Source organism: Sarcophilus harrisii, chromosome 4 (assembly GCF_902635505.1).
Source record: "Sarcophilus harrisii chromosome 4, mSarHar1.11, whole genome shotgun sequence".
Classification (NCBI taxonomy): domain Eukaryota; kingdom Metazoa; phylum Chordata; class Mammalia; order Dasyuromorphia; family Dasyuridae; genus Sarcophilus; species Sarcophilus harrisii.
In genome coordinates this window covers 419,507,865-419,525,872 of record NC_045429.1, presented here as the reverse complement: position 1 = coordinate 419,525,872, position 18,008 = coordinate 419,507,865, and the positions used below count along the sequence as shown (strand labels likewise).

Genomic DNA, 18,008 nt, shown 5'->3' with positions numbered 1-18,008 from the left:
GAAGGGAACTTGGAAGCCACCAAATACGTCCCCCCTGGAGACCTGATTTTACAGCTAAGGGAAGGGAGATCTGGAGAAGTTATTGAATAACTTGTTCAGGTCGCACAAATATTGAGCATTGAAGGAGAGGTTTGATTTGAATCACAGTCTTCCTGATTCCAGATCCAATGCCCTTCCCACTGTGCTGCTCTGCCACTCCATCATCAAAGATGTCTGGTGGTGTAAGAATTCAAAGGGGCTTTACAAAGGAATTAAAGGAGCCCATCAGTGTATAAATCTATTTACCTGAAGTATTTTAAGGAAAAAGGGTCAAGTTGAGGAGAGAGACATGTTCATTCAATAAACATTTATTAAGTGCCGGATACATGGAAAGGTATTGTGCTAAGTACTAGGGATGCAAAAAGAGTCCCTGCCCTCAAGGAGCTTAACAACCCTACATATATATATATATATATATATATATATATAATTTTTTTATTTTATTTTATTTTTTTTGGCTGAGGTAATTGGGGTTAAGTAACTTGCCCAGGGTCACACAGCTAGGAAGTGTTAAGTATCTGAGACCAGATTTGAACTCAGGTCCTCCTGACTTCAGGGCTGGTGCTCTATCCACTGCACTACTTAGCTGCCCCTTACAATCTAATGTTGAGTTGTTTCACTCATGTCTGACTTTTTGGGATCTCCGTGGAACTCTGCCTGTGGGGTTTTCTCAGCAAAGATACTCGAGTGGTTTGCTCCAGTGGCAAATAGAGATTAAAGTACTTGTCCAAAATCACTCAGCTAGGATGTTTCTGGGGCTAGATCTGAGCTCAGTTCTATCTGACTCCAAGCCCAGTGTTCTATCTACTGAGCCACATAGCTGCCCTTTATATATAAAGGGAACAGGATAGAAGGACAATAAGAGACAGATACTAGCTTAGGAAAGCAAAACCGCCTCATTCTGAAAATCTCTTTTCTGTGCCTACAGAGCCAGTGGCCTGACTTCTGGGTGCAGCTGGGATCTCATGTCTGTCCACTTGAGGTTTCTGATGGCCTGTGTTCATTTTTTTTGGAAACCCTCTCACTAGGTTCTTTGAACTTTGGAGATTGCCAGTGACCATCATATTGGTCAGCCCACATTAATCTGTTTACCTATATTTACCATAGGATATGGGCTTCCAATTAATTCCATGTTCAGAAGCCTTTAGGGCATGATTTGCCTTATCAGTACCCATTTGCACTGAACCTGGAGATTTCAGTTGTCCATTAGAGTGTAAGGCCTTTGAGGACAGGGACCAGGTTTTTGCCTTTTGTAGCACAGTGCCTAGAACTGGGCATTAAACACTTAATAAATGCTTTTTGACTTGACTTAAGGAGACAGTAATCAGGGCTAGCATAGAGAAAAAAGAGATATTGGAAAATTCCTTTTTAAAAAAACTCAGCTTGAAAGAAAATGAACCTTGTTAAAAGTTTGGGATTTTTTTTTTTTGGGGGGGGTGAATAGAAATATCACTTATGGTAGTAGATTTGGGTTTTTAGCTTAGCCAACAGGATTTTAAAGGCTAAGGTACGATCATACTTCATTAAGTTTTGTGATCTGAGAATCCACCCTCTGTTTTCTCCTCATTTCAATTAATGTGTATTAAAGCATTGCGTTCAAATCTGCCATCAGTTTTCAAAAAGTAAAGGCATATGAATAAAATAATTCATATCTTACACTAAAATACATATATATGGCTGAAAAAAAGTCTTCATCAATTATCTTCTCTAGGATTATGTGTTTTTTAAATTAATTTTAAACCAAAGAACTTCATCTCCAATGACTGAGATTTTAATCAACATAGTATCTACCTGCCGCCAGAATCTGGGTCTTTCCCTGGAGCCTGTGCTGCTACTTAAACTTTTCCTACAGCTCTAAATTCAGTTTTGGGAAAAGGCCTTTCCAGTTCCACTGGAAAGTTCCCACTAGAAGTTAAATGAGAATTCTCTACTTCTGAGGTCCCAGTTCAAGCACAGGACACTTCCAGGGGAACAGTTATCAGTTTAGTTCTTGACTAAGTCCTCAGTGTGTCCTCAGTGCCTTACACACAGAAATAATTATTAAATGTGTGCTAACTTTTCCCCCTAAGATTCAGAATGATCCATATAACCCATTCTAGGAGTATTTTTGTCCTTATTCAAGGGTTGATCTGCTGATTTTTACAGTAACTTTTCTTCTCACTGTTCCTTTGATTTAGGTCTTGCAGCATTAGGTATGTTTGCTTATTCTGGTCTATAAGATAATGTGCTCTTCGGTCACCTTCTTGTCTGACTTTTCCCTACCCTATTGTTGGCAGATATCCGCCTGAAGTTGAGCCAGGCCCAAGGTAACATCACGGTTCTTGAAACTCAGAAGGTGGAATTGGAGTGTATGGTCCTAAATCGCACCAGCGGGACTTCCCGACTTTCTGTGGAATGGCACGTGTGGAAGCCCAACCACCCAGAGAGAGAGACGGTCGCCCGCCTGAGTCGAGAGGCCACCTTCCACTATGGGGATCAGGTCGCTAAGAACCATTGGAAGGGGAGGCTGCATCTGGAAAGCCCTTCTCTGGGAGTTTACCGCCTCATTATCCAGAATACCGCCGTGCAGGACAGTGGGACCTACAATTGCCTGGTAGAGGAATGGCTGCTGAGCCCCAGCGACGTGTGGTACAAACGGGCAGAAGATTCCTCAGGACAGACAATCGTCACAGTATTGAGACCAGGTGAAGGGCAACTGACTTCCAAATCTTTCTATTGAACACTTTCCCTATAAAGTGCCATTTTACATACAGAAAACAAAATTGCCTATTAATAAATGCTAGTAGAATCTTAGTTACTTACATAATTACATTTTTTTTTATTTTTTACATAATTACATAAACATTTCTTTTACAAAATTCACTTTGGATGGGAAAAAAAAAATCCTCACATCTGATTTCAAATTCCACAACTTAATAGTTGTGTGAACCCTGCATTAGTCACTTAATTTCATTCATTCTCCCCATCTAAAAATGGGAATAATAATAGCATCTACCTTCAGGCATTATTTTAAGGATGATTCTTCCCCATTTAGATGGGATGAATTCTAAAAATTAATGACAGAACATTTAAATATCATTTCTTAAAGGAATAAATTTTCAGAGGGTGTAAAATTTAAAATAGTTGAATTTTCTTTTCCTTAAGCATCTTGGTAGATTGCTGATTTTTTTTTTCAGGCAGAGTTAAGTAACTTGCCCAGAGTCACACAGCTAGTAAGTATCTGAGGCTGGATTTGAATTCAAGGCCAGCGCTCTATCTCCTGCACTACCTAATTGCCCCTATTTGCTGATCTTCAGTGAGGAATGATTAGTGTACATTGTAAATAAAAAGATATAAACAACCCCAAACTTCCTGCCTGCTTTCCTTTTAAATTTCCTCATGTTAATAGCTGTCCCATTTTTTTTTTCCTTCTTAGAATGTATTTAGAAGCATAGAATGGCCTACACATATGGCTTGTTACCAATTTAAAGAAATAACCTTAAAAATCAGGAAATGCGTGATCCATGTTTCCATAGCAACATCAACTGTCAAAATAGGAGCCAGTTACCATTTAGCAGTCTGCCTAAGAATGCTTAGCATGAATGAGTTGATAGCAGCCTGTCCCACATGTTAGCATATATGATTTTTAAGCTTGTCTGTTTTTTGGCTCTATGGTACTATTTTTAGTTTCAGACAGAGAAATACTTTTTATTCATCTGTCCCTTCTGTGATGGAAAGAGCCTTAGCTTTTTGGAGCCCCGAGATCAGGGTTATTCTGATACTTATTCTAGTAGTGTGTAACTTTGAACAGATCACTAGACCTTTCAAAATTTCTGTTTCCTCATCAGTAAAATGTGAAGAACAGTAGTAATCGCACTGTGTGTCCTATAAGACTGTTGTGAAGGTTAAATTAATAATAATAATAATAGCTAGTATTTACAGATAGCAGTAGGGTTTGGAAAATATATTACAAATATTTTCTCATTTCCTCCTGGAATTGTTAACACCCCCTTTTAAAGATGAAGAAACTGAGGTAGACAACAGATAAGTGCCTCTCCCAAAATCACAGCTGTAGATTTGAATTCTTCCTGACTACATTCTGTCCACTATACTCCCTAGCTGCCATAATGAGAAACCATAGGAAGCAACTTATAGTTACAAAAGTACTTTATGTACATGTAAATTGTTATAATACATAAGAAAAATATATATATATAAACATATATATAATATATAAGAAAACAATATGTAAGGAAATATATAATATATATGAAAAATGTTTTATAAGCATTTTTTAACCTATCTCAGTGAATAAAGTTATGTTACACCCAGCTATATGTCCCTTAGTGTTGAAGATGTATTCTTTTAATCCTTTTATGTCCCATGTAATGGGACATAGATGTGCAGATTTAGTCATCTCCACTCCAAATGGTCATAGAGCCTATTTGTGTCTGACCTGTGGTAGAGATCTCCAAACTCATATTGATCTGATCACACAGTTGGACACTTTATACCTTGATTCCAGCATAGTGGTCTCATTTTGGTCCTTTTTGAAAATGAAGACTAACAATCAACCAACCAGTGGGAGGCAGTGTTGTTAGTAGGTAGGGTGCTGAATTTAGAGTCCAGGGGCCTTGTGTCCAGATATCATTTCTAATGCTTAATAGCTGTGTGACTTAGCCAAACACTTTCATCAGCTGCTGTTAACATGGGGGTGATGATGATGATAATGATAATAATAATAATAATACCTTCTTTACAAGATTGTTGTAAGGCAAAAGTAAGATAATGTATGTGAAATTCTTTGCAAATATTAGATCATTTAGAAATATCTTTTAAAATATAATCTTAGTGCCTAAACTGGAGGGAATACTAGCTTGTCTTGGGTCGCTGACATTTGCTATGACAGAAACAAAGGTCATAGTATGTCAACTAATTTTATTTTCACTTTTCTCACTTTTGGAAGCCAACTGCAACCTGGAAGGCTAAGGTCATAAAGTTGTAAATTTAAAAGTAAAATATTCCACAGCGACATTTTATTGATGAGAAAATTTGAGTGATGTTTTAAATAAGTTTTCTGAAGTCACACACAAATGATTAGTGGTGAAGCTAGCACTAGATCTCTCATTTTCTGACCCGTCAGCCAATGTTCTTTCTGTGACTGTTCTGAAATCTGTAAAATGAAATCCTGATTTTTTGGCTTGGATGCATTCCCTGGCATTGAGTCTCATGGACCAACAGTTAGTCCTAATGGAATAAGCTTGACTGAGTTGCTTGTGCATTTGTTTCTTAGGTATAAGAGAAGTCATTTTGAAGATTAATCAGATTTTTTTTTTACTTTTTGTTTTGTTTTGTTTTAAATTTTTGGTTCAGACCTTAGATTTCTATGATATGGGGAGCTGTTATTGGAGAAACTTGCCCCTTTAGGGTTTCCTTTGATCTATTGATAGACATCAACATCATGCCGGTAATTTATTCTTAGAAAGTTGTCCGAGGCACTGAGAAATTAGCTCCTACAGCCTGAATGTGTAAGAGTCTGGACTTGAGCATAGAACTTTATTTCTCTCTCTCCTTCCCTCACATCTCTATGGAAGAAGAAATAGATATATTTTCATTTAAATATATGCATGTATTATGTGTAGATATATCTTTTCATGCATATACATAACATTTAATTTCTCAATATACTAATGTAGCACTTATTGTGTGGCAGGCACTCTGCTAAGTGCTTTACAATTATTATTTCATTTGATCACAACTCTGCTACTATTATCTTTGTTTTACTGGTGAGGAAACTAAGTCAAACTGAGATTAATTTGCTTCCCTGGGGTCACACAGCTAGTAAGTGTCTGAAGCCAGATGTAAACTGTATTATTCCTAACTCTAAACTCAGCACTCAATCTACTGCCCCACCTAATTATCAGTTATCATTATCAGTAATAGCTGCATTAGGAGAAGCCATGGTAGAATGACTAGACAAAGACAGGAAGACCTGAATTCCTCTTTTACCTTTGACACATACTAGGCAGCTTGGTCCCAAGCAAATCCCTTAATCTCTCAGGGCCACAGGTAAAGTTTGAGGACTGTAACTTACAGAGCAGATGCTGATTTGTGTTGGTGAAGGAAGATTCAGTACCCTGATGAAATCTCAGTTCCTAACATTTCTCTCTTCCACTAAGTATGCATACATGTGTATGTATACATGTATGTGTGTATTTATGTATATAAAATCACGTGCATACATATGTCTTTATGTATATATACATCTATATAGTATATTTATTTAATTTCTCAGCATATATTATTCATATGTGTATATGAGAAACATGGATAAGTAGGAACCATGGTATGTTTATAAACACATACATATATGTGTTTTTACATTACAGTAGATATAGATAGCTATGTATTCATATCATGGTTCCTACCTTCAGAGAGCCTACATTATAAATTTCATGGATTGATTTCCTGCAGTCATTAGGAGGAAGAACTAAAAAACCACACGAGACACTTGACTGCAACCAAATAGGAACACATAATGACTACATAGTCCTGTGAGGTGACGGCATTAAAAAATGTCTTAGCGTGTGTATTGTGGGCTGGAGTGGGGGAGGGAGCACCATTTTACTGCAGCATTTTGTCCTCTGTAGGGTTGAGGCTGAGACAAAGAAAAGGAAGGAGGCTTGCTGATCCTCAGGGGAAGGCTGGGAGTATAGCAGGCAGGGATTTGCTCGGGCAGGAGAGAGGTGGAAGGGGACAGGAAGTCAGCAGAAAACGGTGGGCTGAAGGGAGCTTAAATGTCATATGAGCTCTTGGGTGTCGGGGAGGGCCTTCTTTCCCCTTTCCACATCGAATTTCACTTAATTTAAGCAGATCCTTATTAACACCAGTGTGGAGCTGGAGGTACAAAGATTACTGTAATCTAGAGCCCCTGTTCAGACATTGGACCATGAGGCATATTCATAAATAAGTATAATAAGAGACTATTAGAGCAGAGAATTGACCCAAATTGATCTAGAGGCACTTAAGGAGAGGGGGAGGGAAGATGATCAGGGAAGAAACATATGAAGGAAGTATTTTACCTGACTTGAACAATGAAGGAATAGAAGAATTCTAAAAAATAGAAATGAGGAGAGGATTGCCTTCTAGAAAGGGGCACAGCCTTGATAAATGCACAGAGACAAGAGAATTCTTTACTCTTGTGCAGGAAACAGCTATGGCCCAATTTACCTGATACACTTTAATTTGACTGTCCTTTCCCATTGTTATTTTTCTCCCTCCCCTCACCCCCCCTGCAGAACAAAATACAGTGTCTGAAAATATTTTCATCAGTCTACATTGTGGTATATCATTTCTTTACCCCAAATTAGAGGTATGTTTCTTCCTCAGTCCTCTATAGGATTGAAATTGTCTTGTCAAGGGCCGTGAATGCCAAGCTAAAGGGTTTATATTTTATCCTACAGCTAGCAATAGGGAGCCATGGAAAGTTTTCAAAGAGAGGACAGGAAGTCCATCAACTAAGAGTTTTGAGGCAGTATATTGGGCCCTCCAGGAGACTTGCTGTATTGTTCTTCTAGAACCTATCACAGCTCTGGAAAGTAGTATTAAGATGGGGAGAGGAGGCACAATAAATAGAGTATAGATCTTGGAGTTAGGAGGATGTGAGTTCAAACGTACCACTCAACTAACTGTGTGACCCTAAGCAAGTCACCCAAGCCTGATTGTCTCAATAATAATAATCCTGGAAAATAGACGCATGCTGCTTGGAGTATTTCAGGCTCTCAAATCAGGCTTTTACATTCTCTGTGAATGGTTTTATTAATTCCCTGTTGCAGTGCTTTTTCGCCTCAAAAAAACCTCCTTTTGACAGATTATGTTGTTCTGTTCTCCCTTCCATCCATATGTAGATGTTACCCAGAAATTCCAGGTGTAATAAAGAATTTGGAGGGTTTGGCTGTAGGTTCGTGCAGACCCTGGGAACCCTGGTTTTGTAGCCATCTGAGATCTACAGGAGGCAATTTCTTTAAAACTTAAAACTGTAATTGAGAAAATACTACCATTTGGTACTAATCCAAAACATCTTTTAAAAAAAGGTTATTGTTATTTAAAGAAATCTATTAAGTTATATTAATTTATTATTTATTAATTTGTCTTATTAATTATTTATTAAATATCAATAAATTTATATAATATATATTATATACAATAATATAATAAGATATTATATATAAATTAAATGAATTTATTATCATGGATTTCATTTCTAGGACACTTTACACAAGGATGTGGTAGAGAACAGAACCAAAAAGTAAAGAGTCTTCCACAGGACCTTGGAAGTGAATTATTGGTCTTTTTTATAACCACTCACTTCTACATTGGATCTGTGATTGCAACAATTGGAGGGATCAAATCCCTTTCCCTGGTACCGATTACAGCTTTTCCTTTCCTATCCACATCCCATGCCCAAGGGAGCCTAATATGTATTATTTTTTATTTTATTTTATTGCTGCAAGACAATTGAGGTGTAACTTGCCCAAAATCACACAGCTAGTAAGTGTTAAATGTCTGAAGCTGGATTTGAACTCAAGTCCTCCTGACTTCAGGACCTATGCTCTATCCAATCGTCTTCCCCTAATTAATATTTTTAAACAATCAGACCAAGGGTCAGACAAGTTCTAAGTCACCTGACTAACCCACCTCAGCATCTCTCAGCATCCCTTGGAGAACTATCAGGCGGATTAGGATAAGCTCAGATGAATGTCTGGATGCAATGTCTGCATAGGGAAGGGCCCAGCACATGCTATATTGTTCTATGCTCAACTCTTCTTTTGGTCATGGATACTTGGGGAGGAGTAACTCATTTATCCATTGTTCACTCTGCTCAAGCAAAGCTATTAAAGAGCCTTTTTTCTGTACTCTTTCTTTCCAAATTTCCCTCCCCACCAGATGCCACACTACAAGTGGACACCGTGGTGCCCAATGTCACCGTGCCAGAGAAGTCCCCTTTCCAACTGGACTGCAACATCTTATCTCGTTCGAGTCAGGAATCCCGCTTTGCGGTTGCTTGGTATGCTCTCAGGACTAAAGCAGGAGGAAAGAAAGGCAGCACGCTGGAAGATGAGGAAATAGAACGAAAGGCCATGCTAAGTGTGGGACCCGATGCCATCTTTGGCCCCGAGGGCAATCACTGGGAGGGCAGGCTCCGGTTCCAGAGACTTTCACCTGTGCTGTACCGGTTGACGGTCTTGCAAGCAGATCCCAGTGACACGGGCAACTATTCCTGCCGAGTGGAAGAATGGTTGTCCAACCCTCAGAAAGAATGGTACCGGCTGACTGAAGAGGAATCTGGCCCAATTGGCATCCAAGTTCTCGACACAGGTGAATTTTTTAAAATTGCAATATTAAACAGACGTGTGAGCTTTCAAACTGTATTTGGTAGGGAACTGGAAAAATTCACTCCCTGTCATAACTAGCACAAGCCAACAAATTGGTCCCGGGAATCTGTCGTACATTAGCTGCTGAGAGACGAAAAAGTTGAATGATGATCTTGAGTCCCTGCTCTAGAAGGAAAGGCAGGATAAAGGTAAACACCTATAATAAGCACTAAAACAGCAGTTCACAAAGTGTGGTCCAGGTACCCCGAGAATCCCTAAGCCCTTTCAGGGAATCCTCAAGTCAAAACTTTCCATGATAATACTAAGATTTTAAAACTTCTCATATATTATAGTTTAATCATTTTTTGTCACTTCCTATTCTTTGTAATCCCATTTAGGAGTTTTTTTGGGGGCAAAGATACAGGTGTGATTTGCCGTTTCCTTCTCCAGATCATTTTACTGGTGAAGAAACTGAATCAAAGAAGGTTGAATGACTTGCCCAGGATCACACAGTTATATAAGTATTTGAGGCCAGATTTTAATTCAGTAAGATCGATCTTCCTGACACCAGACCTAGCATACTGTCCACGGCATCACCTAACAGCCCTGAAATTTCTCATATACTAAATATCAATAGCTATAGTCCACATATAAATAAAAGCTTTTTGAGGGTGAGGGGTGATCTTCAGTAATTTTCAGGAAGGGGTCTAAGACCCAAAAGTTGAAAATTTCTGTCTACCTTAGAATAATAGTGCATTAAAAAGTAAAAGACTCAAAGGTCTGAGAAGGGAATGGGGCTCATTCATTTTCAGTGGATGCTCATTAATAGGGTTTGATATCCTGTTGGCCAATTTATAGAGTCAGTGCCCTGGGATAAATGGAATGCCTTGCTATTCTCCAATTGTTATATTGCAGTGAAACTTAGAATACTGTTATAAATCACATTCCCATCTCCAAGGTCTAGAGATGAAACAAAGGGGATGCTCAGCTTCTTTGTCTTGAGTTAGCAGGTGCTTTGAGGTTAGGGAGCCCCGAGGGACAGCTTATGTGTACCACCATCATCCTGTTAATTCTGGATTTTTTTTTTTGCATATTATTTGTTTTAGGCAGAATGGGTTGAAATAGAGAAATACATTCAAAGAGATGGGGGGGGGGGGTTTGCTTGGAGTGGTTGGGATTTAGGAAGAAGGGATTCACAGAATTGAAGTATCACTGTAAAATAACTTTTCACTATTTCCACACCTTTATGCCAATAGTTAAATACCCTTTGTGTTGGTTTGTGACTGCTACAGGAAGAGAGACCTAGGAGGATACTTGTATTCAGTTATGTGTTGCAACAAGGCCAACAGAAGGAACACTAGTTTTTAATGGGCCATCTGTTGGGACACAGAAGTAATGTTGGAATTACAGTATCCTTGGTAATGGGATTTGTACAGCAAATTTGGGATTTGCCTGCAGTTCAAGCATCTTGCTTGAACCAGCATCTACTGCCTCCTTGTCCAACAAGGTTTTGCTCACAAGCAATAGCACAACTGACTGATTCAAATCCCGTCTCCTTTTGCTTTGGTGATCCTCCCTGTTGAAGGTTATAATGGGCAATGAAGTAGAAAATAGGCATTCAGAGAAAAAGCACAAAGCCCTGGGTAATCTACACACTGAATAGTCACCTGGTGAATCGTATACCTGCCAGACAACCCAAATTAAAAGGGAAATGTTTGGGAACGTGTCAGTTTTTCACATTGGTCTTTGTTCATTTTCATAGATAGAACACTTATTGTGTGTCCAGAACCGTACTACTCAACACCCTGTGGCAGAACAAGCAAAACATTGCTTACCCTCAAAAAGCTTACATTTTAATGAGAGAGACGACAAGTCAGCAATCACTTATTAAGTGCCTATTATGTGTCAGGAACTGTTTTAAGTTCTGAAGATATAAAGAAAGGCCAAAATAATAGTCCCTGTCTGCAGAGAACTCACAATCTGATTGAGGGTGGGAGGAGTAACATGAAAGCAGCTAGCCACTTGCAATTTATATTCAAGATAAATTGGGAGTAATCATAGAGTTGACATGAGTAATGCTATGGAGGACTTTGAAAGGTTTCTTGTACAAGATGGAGTTTTAGCTGAGACTTGGAACCAGCAGAAATGAGAAGGAAGAGAATTTCAGGCATGGAAGCAGCCAATGAAAATGTCATCGGTGGAGAAGACTGGCAAGGGTTGGAGGGGCCAGGTTATGGAAAGGAGTTGGAAAGCAATGGTGGGTAGGAACAGAGGGTATGAAGACAGGAGAATGAATCTCAATATCAGGAGAGTGGAACCTCAGGATGGAGGGTTTCATAAATCAATAAAACAGAATTAGAAAGAACTTTCAAGATTACTCAGCTCAATCTCCCCCTTTATTTACTTTATGAAAAAACTGAAACACAGAGACGTTACAACTTGCCCAATTCTCAAAACTAGTTAATGGTAAAATCTGGACTCTGGATTCCTGACTTCCATACTAATCATGTTTTTGAATTCAAATTGTAATGTGCTGAAAATTAGCTTTATGAAAACTTTAAAAGGTTAGAGCTTTTTATCTGGTGATACAAAAATAGGAAATTAATGGCCCCCACAGTCTATTCTCACTAGTCCAGTTGTCTGAGAGTATAGGAAATGCATGTTGGGGAAAATTAAAAATAAGGCTAATTTTAGTCCTAAATGGCAGCCCTGTTTGTCACAGCCAGCCAGGATTGATCACTTCCCAAACCTAGCTGTGCTATGGATCCGCTAATATGAAATGTATATAGCAGCAGAATGCACAGCATTCTCCCAATCCTACAACAGTCTCTAAACTCCCAGATGGAAACCTATTGGCAGTGCTCTTGAAGTATCTCCTGGGACAGTCTTGTGTAAGGCACTTTAAGGAAAGGAGCTAGGAGAAACTTGTGAGATAAAGAAAATGGCTTATGTCTGGGAAGTCTTCCGGATCTGGGGATGAATGGGCTAGGTCTACTCCACCGAAGCTAATGGACCTAGACTTTCTGAGCTCATCCATGTGCCTTCGATTGCCCCTGGTCTGCTTTTCAGGTCATGTGCGGCAACCGACATCCTGTGGACACTTTAGCAAATGCTAAATGATAACGGTAATGTAACTGGCAGTGGTAATGATATAAACATTATCTCCTGCAAGCCTGCTCTCAGGAGCTTGGAGGATGAATGAGCATCCAGCTCCCAGAGGATAAGTCGTCTATCCCACTGCTAGAGCTAAGTGCAAAATAATATGAGAAATGTGACTATGCAGGAAGTATAAGATGGAGTTGCAATCAATTGCTTTAGCATAATAAATATTATTAAGGCATAATCAATAACTTCCATGTCCCTGCTTAGCATTCCAAACAGTAATCATGGTTAGTGATGGAAGCGGGGGGAGGGTGGGCTTGTTCTCAGGGTAACTAACACTGGATTTGGAAAGGGGTTTGTCACTGAGTAACAGGTAAGTCATTCTCAACCTCTCCAGCTATTAATAGATGCAGAAAAAAATAACACATAGAGGGAGCTGCGGGAGCTCTGCCAAATGGTTTCCATTTGTTTTGAGCACTGTCTTTGGTAACCGATGAGGATCAGATTTCCATGCCTTTTACTGCTCTTTCTGCCTTTTTAGGTTCCACGCTCCAGTCCATCATTTGCTCCAACGATGCCCTCTTCTACTTCGTGTTCTTCTACCCCTTCCCTATTGTTGGTATCTTGATCATCACCATCTTACTAGTCCGTTTCAAGAGTAGGAACTCTAGCAAGAACTCTGAAGGCAAGAATGGAGTACCCTTACTGTGGATCAAAGAACCCCATCTCAACTATTCCCCAACTTGCCTGGAACCTCCTGTTCTCAGCATCCACCCAGGAACCATAGACTAAAAAGAAGATTGGGGTGGACATGTCACATCAAGTAGCAGATGGATCTTCGTTGCTTCCCTTCCTCTGTCTGTGCGTTTTGTACCGTAGGATGGCCACTAGGCTCTGGAGTCCCCTGCCCAGAGGGTTTTTCAGACTTGAAACGTTTTATAAAATCCCCTAACCAGTGAGAGAGATAGACACTGGTTGCTGGCATTCAGCAGTCCCTCTCTGCGCTTTATTTCCGTTGCCTGGCTAGTTACTCTGGTTCTGATGTCATAACCCTACTGTTAGAAATGTCTTCTTGGAACATAGTGAGTACTTCCTGGAGCCACTTTGACTGAATAACTTATAGTATTCTCTGATGATCATTATAGGGATTTGTTTGTAGAGGGTTTTGGTCCAGATTTTAAAATCACTTTGATTCAGCCTTTTTAAACCGATGGAAACTCCCTCATCCACCATTGATTGCAAAAAGAACCAAGAACTATGGACTGATGAGAGGCTTTTTGTGAGACTTTTTTTCTTTTGCACATAAAAAAAAAAGCTACCCCTAAATCAAAATATTTCAAGCTGTTTTACTTGCATAAAAATATTTGAAAATGGTGTGTAGCATAGGTCCAATTTGTATTTTTTTCCCCCTTCAACCCAGCCCAGAGTGTTTTGAATCAAGATGAAAGCCTCAAATTTTACTTCAAAGAATCATGTGTGTATAAGAGAAAAGGAGTCCTTTAGAAACCCATTAGGAGTAGATGTTGTCTAGCTGACTTGCCTATCAGACCAAAAAGGCTTCACCAGGAGCTTGCCCAAAAAAAGACTTGGATGAGGAGGTCAAACAAAGTTCAGCAATACTCCTTCTCCAAACTAACATAGACAGAAGGAGGGCTTCTTTCAGTTCTTTCAGTCAGTGAATTAGAGAAGAAAGGAAAATTGCTCAGTTCCCATTGGTTTGAACAATGAAGTTTGGTCTCTACATGATGGCAGTGAACTTTGAGTATATGAGACTTTAGTTTATGATGCTTTGTCAGACCCTTAAGGAAACCAGGTACGTGATGAGCCTGGAGCCATGCTTTAATATGGTAGTGCATGTGGTGGCAAGTCAGTAGATGACGGTACGAGGGACTCCCAACAATCAGATTTGTTGAGAGTGGGGGATTGAGAGGAGAGGGGAAGGATTTCCTACACTCGACACTGGTGAATAGCAACCACCATCCATTCTTAAATAAGCAATTTGCACCCCCAAGAAATAGTTGTTGCTTTCTGCTATCATTCATCTTTCTTCCCATGTCCTATCTTCAGAAGAATGTTGTCAGGGATTGAGGGAAGAGAGTATTACTCAGTATGCGATAGTATAAGTTTTTAGTAGCTTGAGTACCTAGGCTTTTTCTAGTCTTAGTGAAAAAGGATCCAGTGCCATTGTCTGTGGGTGCTTTTCTTCCTTACCCCACTTAATTTTTTTTTTTTTAATGATTTTAGACTTGTCATTTAGCAGTAGCTTGGACTTTTGTCCCTTGGCTCAAGGACTCGAGTCTTCTTGCTGAGAAAGGTTAATTCTTTAGAGCCTCCTCGACGTGAACTGCGATGATGCTATTACCATTTAATGCTGTAAGAGAGAATGCGCTGCTACTCTGGGCCATCAATATGGTGAAGATAGGGGGAGCGCAATTACTTTTCCTCCCCTGTCCCTCCCCTCTTTTCATGAAGATGTTTTTCTAGACTTTTTCTTCACCTGTTTAACTTGACCAATAGTGCCAGATGGTGGCTGCCCCCAACTGGTCCAAATCCTGCATCCAGAGTAGCCCTCAGTCTGGAGGAACCCCATCTCTCCCACCTCCTGACCATGACACTCTACCCTCCCTATGGCCCCTCCCACATCCCGCTAACTATATGTTGAAACTCAACTCTCACAAGTTTCCTGGACTCTAACCTAAACTAGGAGCAGGATCCAGAAGAGAGATAGCTGAGGAACTTCCAGGGTACAGTGACCTTGATGCCAGCCCTCAGGGTGGCCCCAGAGGTCTCAGCATTTGCAGGTAGGGAGCCGTGTGTTCATTAGACGCTTTTCACCCGTTTTCTGCTTACCACCTGCAGCAAGGTGATCAGCCTAGTAGTCGTTTTTTTTCCGACAGCCTGGCATGACCAGGGCTGGTTAGCGCCAGCCATATCAGTACTCTACCTTCAGAGAACACCTAGGCAGTGCCACCTTAATCATCCTGGCTGCCTAAACCTCTTCCTTTGGCTTATTTTTATGATCTACTCCATCAGCACTTAAAACATATGGCATTATCTCAGTTGTCATTGTGTTGGGAAACAAAACAGTTTTTGGAATTTGTATTTCTTGCCACCTCTATTTCATTTCAGGGCAGGTGACTCCCTACGAGAAGGAACCAGAATAGACTGGAGGTGGGTGGGGAAAGATTCCCTTTTTCTCTTTGAAAGGGAAAGGTGCCATAGGGTGGGATGGGTGAGCTGTTGCTTTCCAAGATGTTTGTGGTAACTCAGAAGGAAACCACCTTGAGCTGGTTGGCGCTTAGACGGAGGGAGAAGATGCTACATGGAACAAAGTGTGTCAGATTCATCATAAGAAACCCGTGATTGAAAAAGAAACCGAAGCCAGTATTTTATGATGATGCTGTTATTTTTTTTTCCTTCTGTGCATATTTCATCTGCCCAGGGATGTCATCAAAGGGTGAACTTGGCCATTGCTGGCTTTCAGTGGAACCAGCCACAGGACTCTGCCTATGGCTATTTCCATGGGAATGATTTCCTTGCTGTGGTCCTTCAGACAAATGGTCAAATGGTGCCCTCCAGTGGCCCCAGTCCTTCATTTCACATTGTTTTCTGGGGCTTTTGTCCCTCCCTGGTCCCAAGGAGGAAAAGCAGCTTTGATCTATTGTTAAGTAACCTTTGGTATAAATGCAATATTAATGATGGTGCATTTATGAAACAATCACAGTATGCTAGACCCTTTGAAGGGACACAGACAAGATGAAGACCTCCTTCACCAAGGTGTTTCTATAAAAAAGTTTTATTATTCTTTCCAAACAACGGTTCTTCTGCATTAACTTGAGTTGGAGCAAAAAGGAGGGGAGGAAGGACATTGCCCATGCATGATGTGGAAAGCTGTTGGATTTTTTTAAGAAAACTATTTGTATGATGTTGCACTAAAAATGTTTTATAAACACTTCAGAGACCTGTAGTAAATTATGTTGAAAATACGACTGTTTCTATGTACTTTGTTTGAAGTTTTTCTGTTTTGACTTCAAGACTTACTACACTTTTCTCTTCCATATCACGACTTTCCCCATCTCACTTTCAATATGTCACAGGATTAGCAGAGGGAATTTGGGGGGAGTTTTTCAGAAGCTGTAAATGACAGGTGAAGGCCAACAGATGATACAGAAAAAGTTTAGAAACTTAGAAAGGCACAAAATATACATACAGTTTTATATAACGTAATATATTTTATCTTTTAATAACATTTTCAGACTACATCTCTGGTATAAAGGGGAGGGCCAGAAAATTTTCCAGGGATTTTGCTGATTGAAGGGGTGCCGCACTCCTACCCTGTGATGTGGAAAGAATAATAGTATTTTCTCTAGGCTTGATTTCTCCATCTCCACGAGCAAGTTCTGGATTCCTTGAGCCCACAATTCTTAGTACTGGTAGAGAGAGAGCACTGGAACAGGAAGTCAGAAGATTTGAATTCCAATTCTGACCCTCCACTTAAACTTGTGATTTTGAGTAAGTCATAGTTTGTGAGTTTCCTTACCTATTCAAAATGGGTTAAAATGATTAAAAATAAAGATGAAAATTTTATATGATGATAAAATACATGATCACCTCTCTTACAGATTGGTTGTGATGAAAAATGTATAAGGACTTGGTAGACAAAATTTAGAAGTAAGATACTATTAAAATTGAGACTTTGGTTGCTCTGCCCTAGTTCATGGAGAGTAGGACAAAAACCAGATTCAAATTTTAAATTGTCAGTGTCTAGATTTCAAATAGCAAGTGTATGGGGGAGTTTCATCTGGACTCTGAATAAACCAGGAAAAAAGGCTAGACATGCAAAATCAGAGAATGTCCATTACTGGGTTCCTGATATTTTAATCCTTTCCTGACACATCATCTCTCTGGGTTACTTTTTGGGGAAGAGGCATTTTTCTCACCTCTAAAGTGAGAAGGACGAGCAAATTCAACAGTAGTTCAAAAATGAATAATTAAAAAAAAAAAAGTCCATGTACATAGCACAACAGATGAGTCAATATAAAACTAAAAGTATCCATTTCAGTTTACATTTTTAAAAATACCATGTAATAAATTCTACACATTGTTTTCAAAGTTTCAAAGTTACCCTGTTTTTCTGTGTTTCTAAGTTTCCTTTTCTCTGCTCTACATTTTTTTTTTCTCCCTTCCTCCCTATCATACCCTAAAGAAGGCTACAATTAAATACAAATCTACACAACACTCACACTTTCAATGATCAACTTTGAAAGATGGGTCTTCTCGGTGGTTGAGTGATTCAAAGCAATCCCAATAGTTTTTGGACAGAAAATGCCATCTGCATCCAGAAAAAGAACTAGGGAAACTGAATGTAAATCAACACATTCTATATTCATTTCTTTTTTCTGTTTTTTTAAACCTCTCCTATGGTCTTTCCCTTTTGCTATGATTTTTCTCTCCCAACATGATTCATAAAGCAATGTGTATTAAAAATAAATAAACACACATTAGTTTTTTTTT

The 18,008-nt window shown here is 39.4% G+C and overlaps 1 protein-coding gene across 3 annotated transcripts in view; it reads left to right on the top strand.

The window, feature by feature from the left end:
* IGSF3 (immunoglobulin superfamily member 3) overlaps positions 1-17,575 on the top strand; it is a 128,066-nt gene extending 110,491 nt beyond the window's left edge. For 2 of the 3 annotated variants that reach the window (XM_031967367.1, XM_031967366.1), the window contains exons 10-12: positions 2,316-2,723; positions 8,965-9,396; positions 13,036-17,575. In XM_031967367.1, the coding sequence (XP_031823227.1) occupies positions 2,316-2,723; positions 8,965-9,396; positions 13,036-13,286 (1,091 nt within the window). In that variant the 3' untranslated portion in view covers positions 13,287-17,575. The remainder of the gene's footprint in view (positions 1-2,315; positions 2,724-8,964; positions 9,397-13,035) is intronic. The other variant, XM_031967368.1, reaches the window with a different exon arrangement.
* The last annotated feature ends 433 nt before the right edge of the window (positions 17,576-18,008 follow it).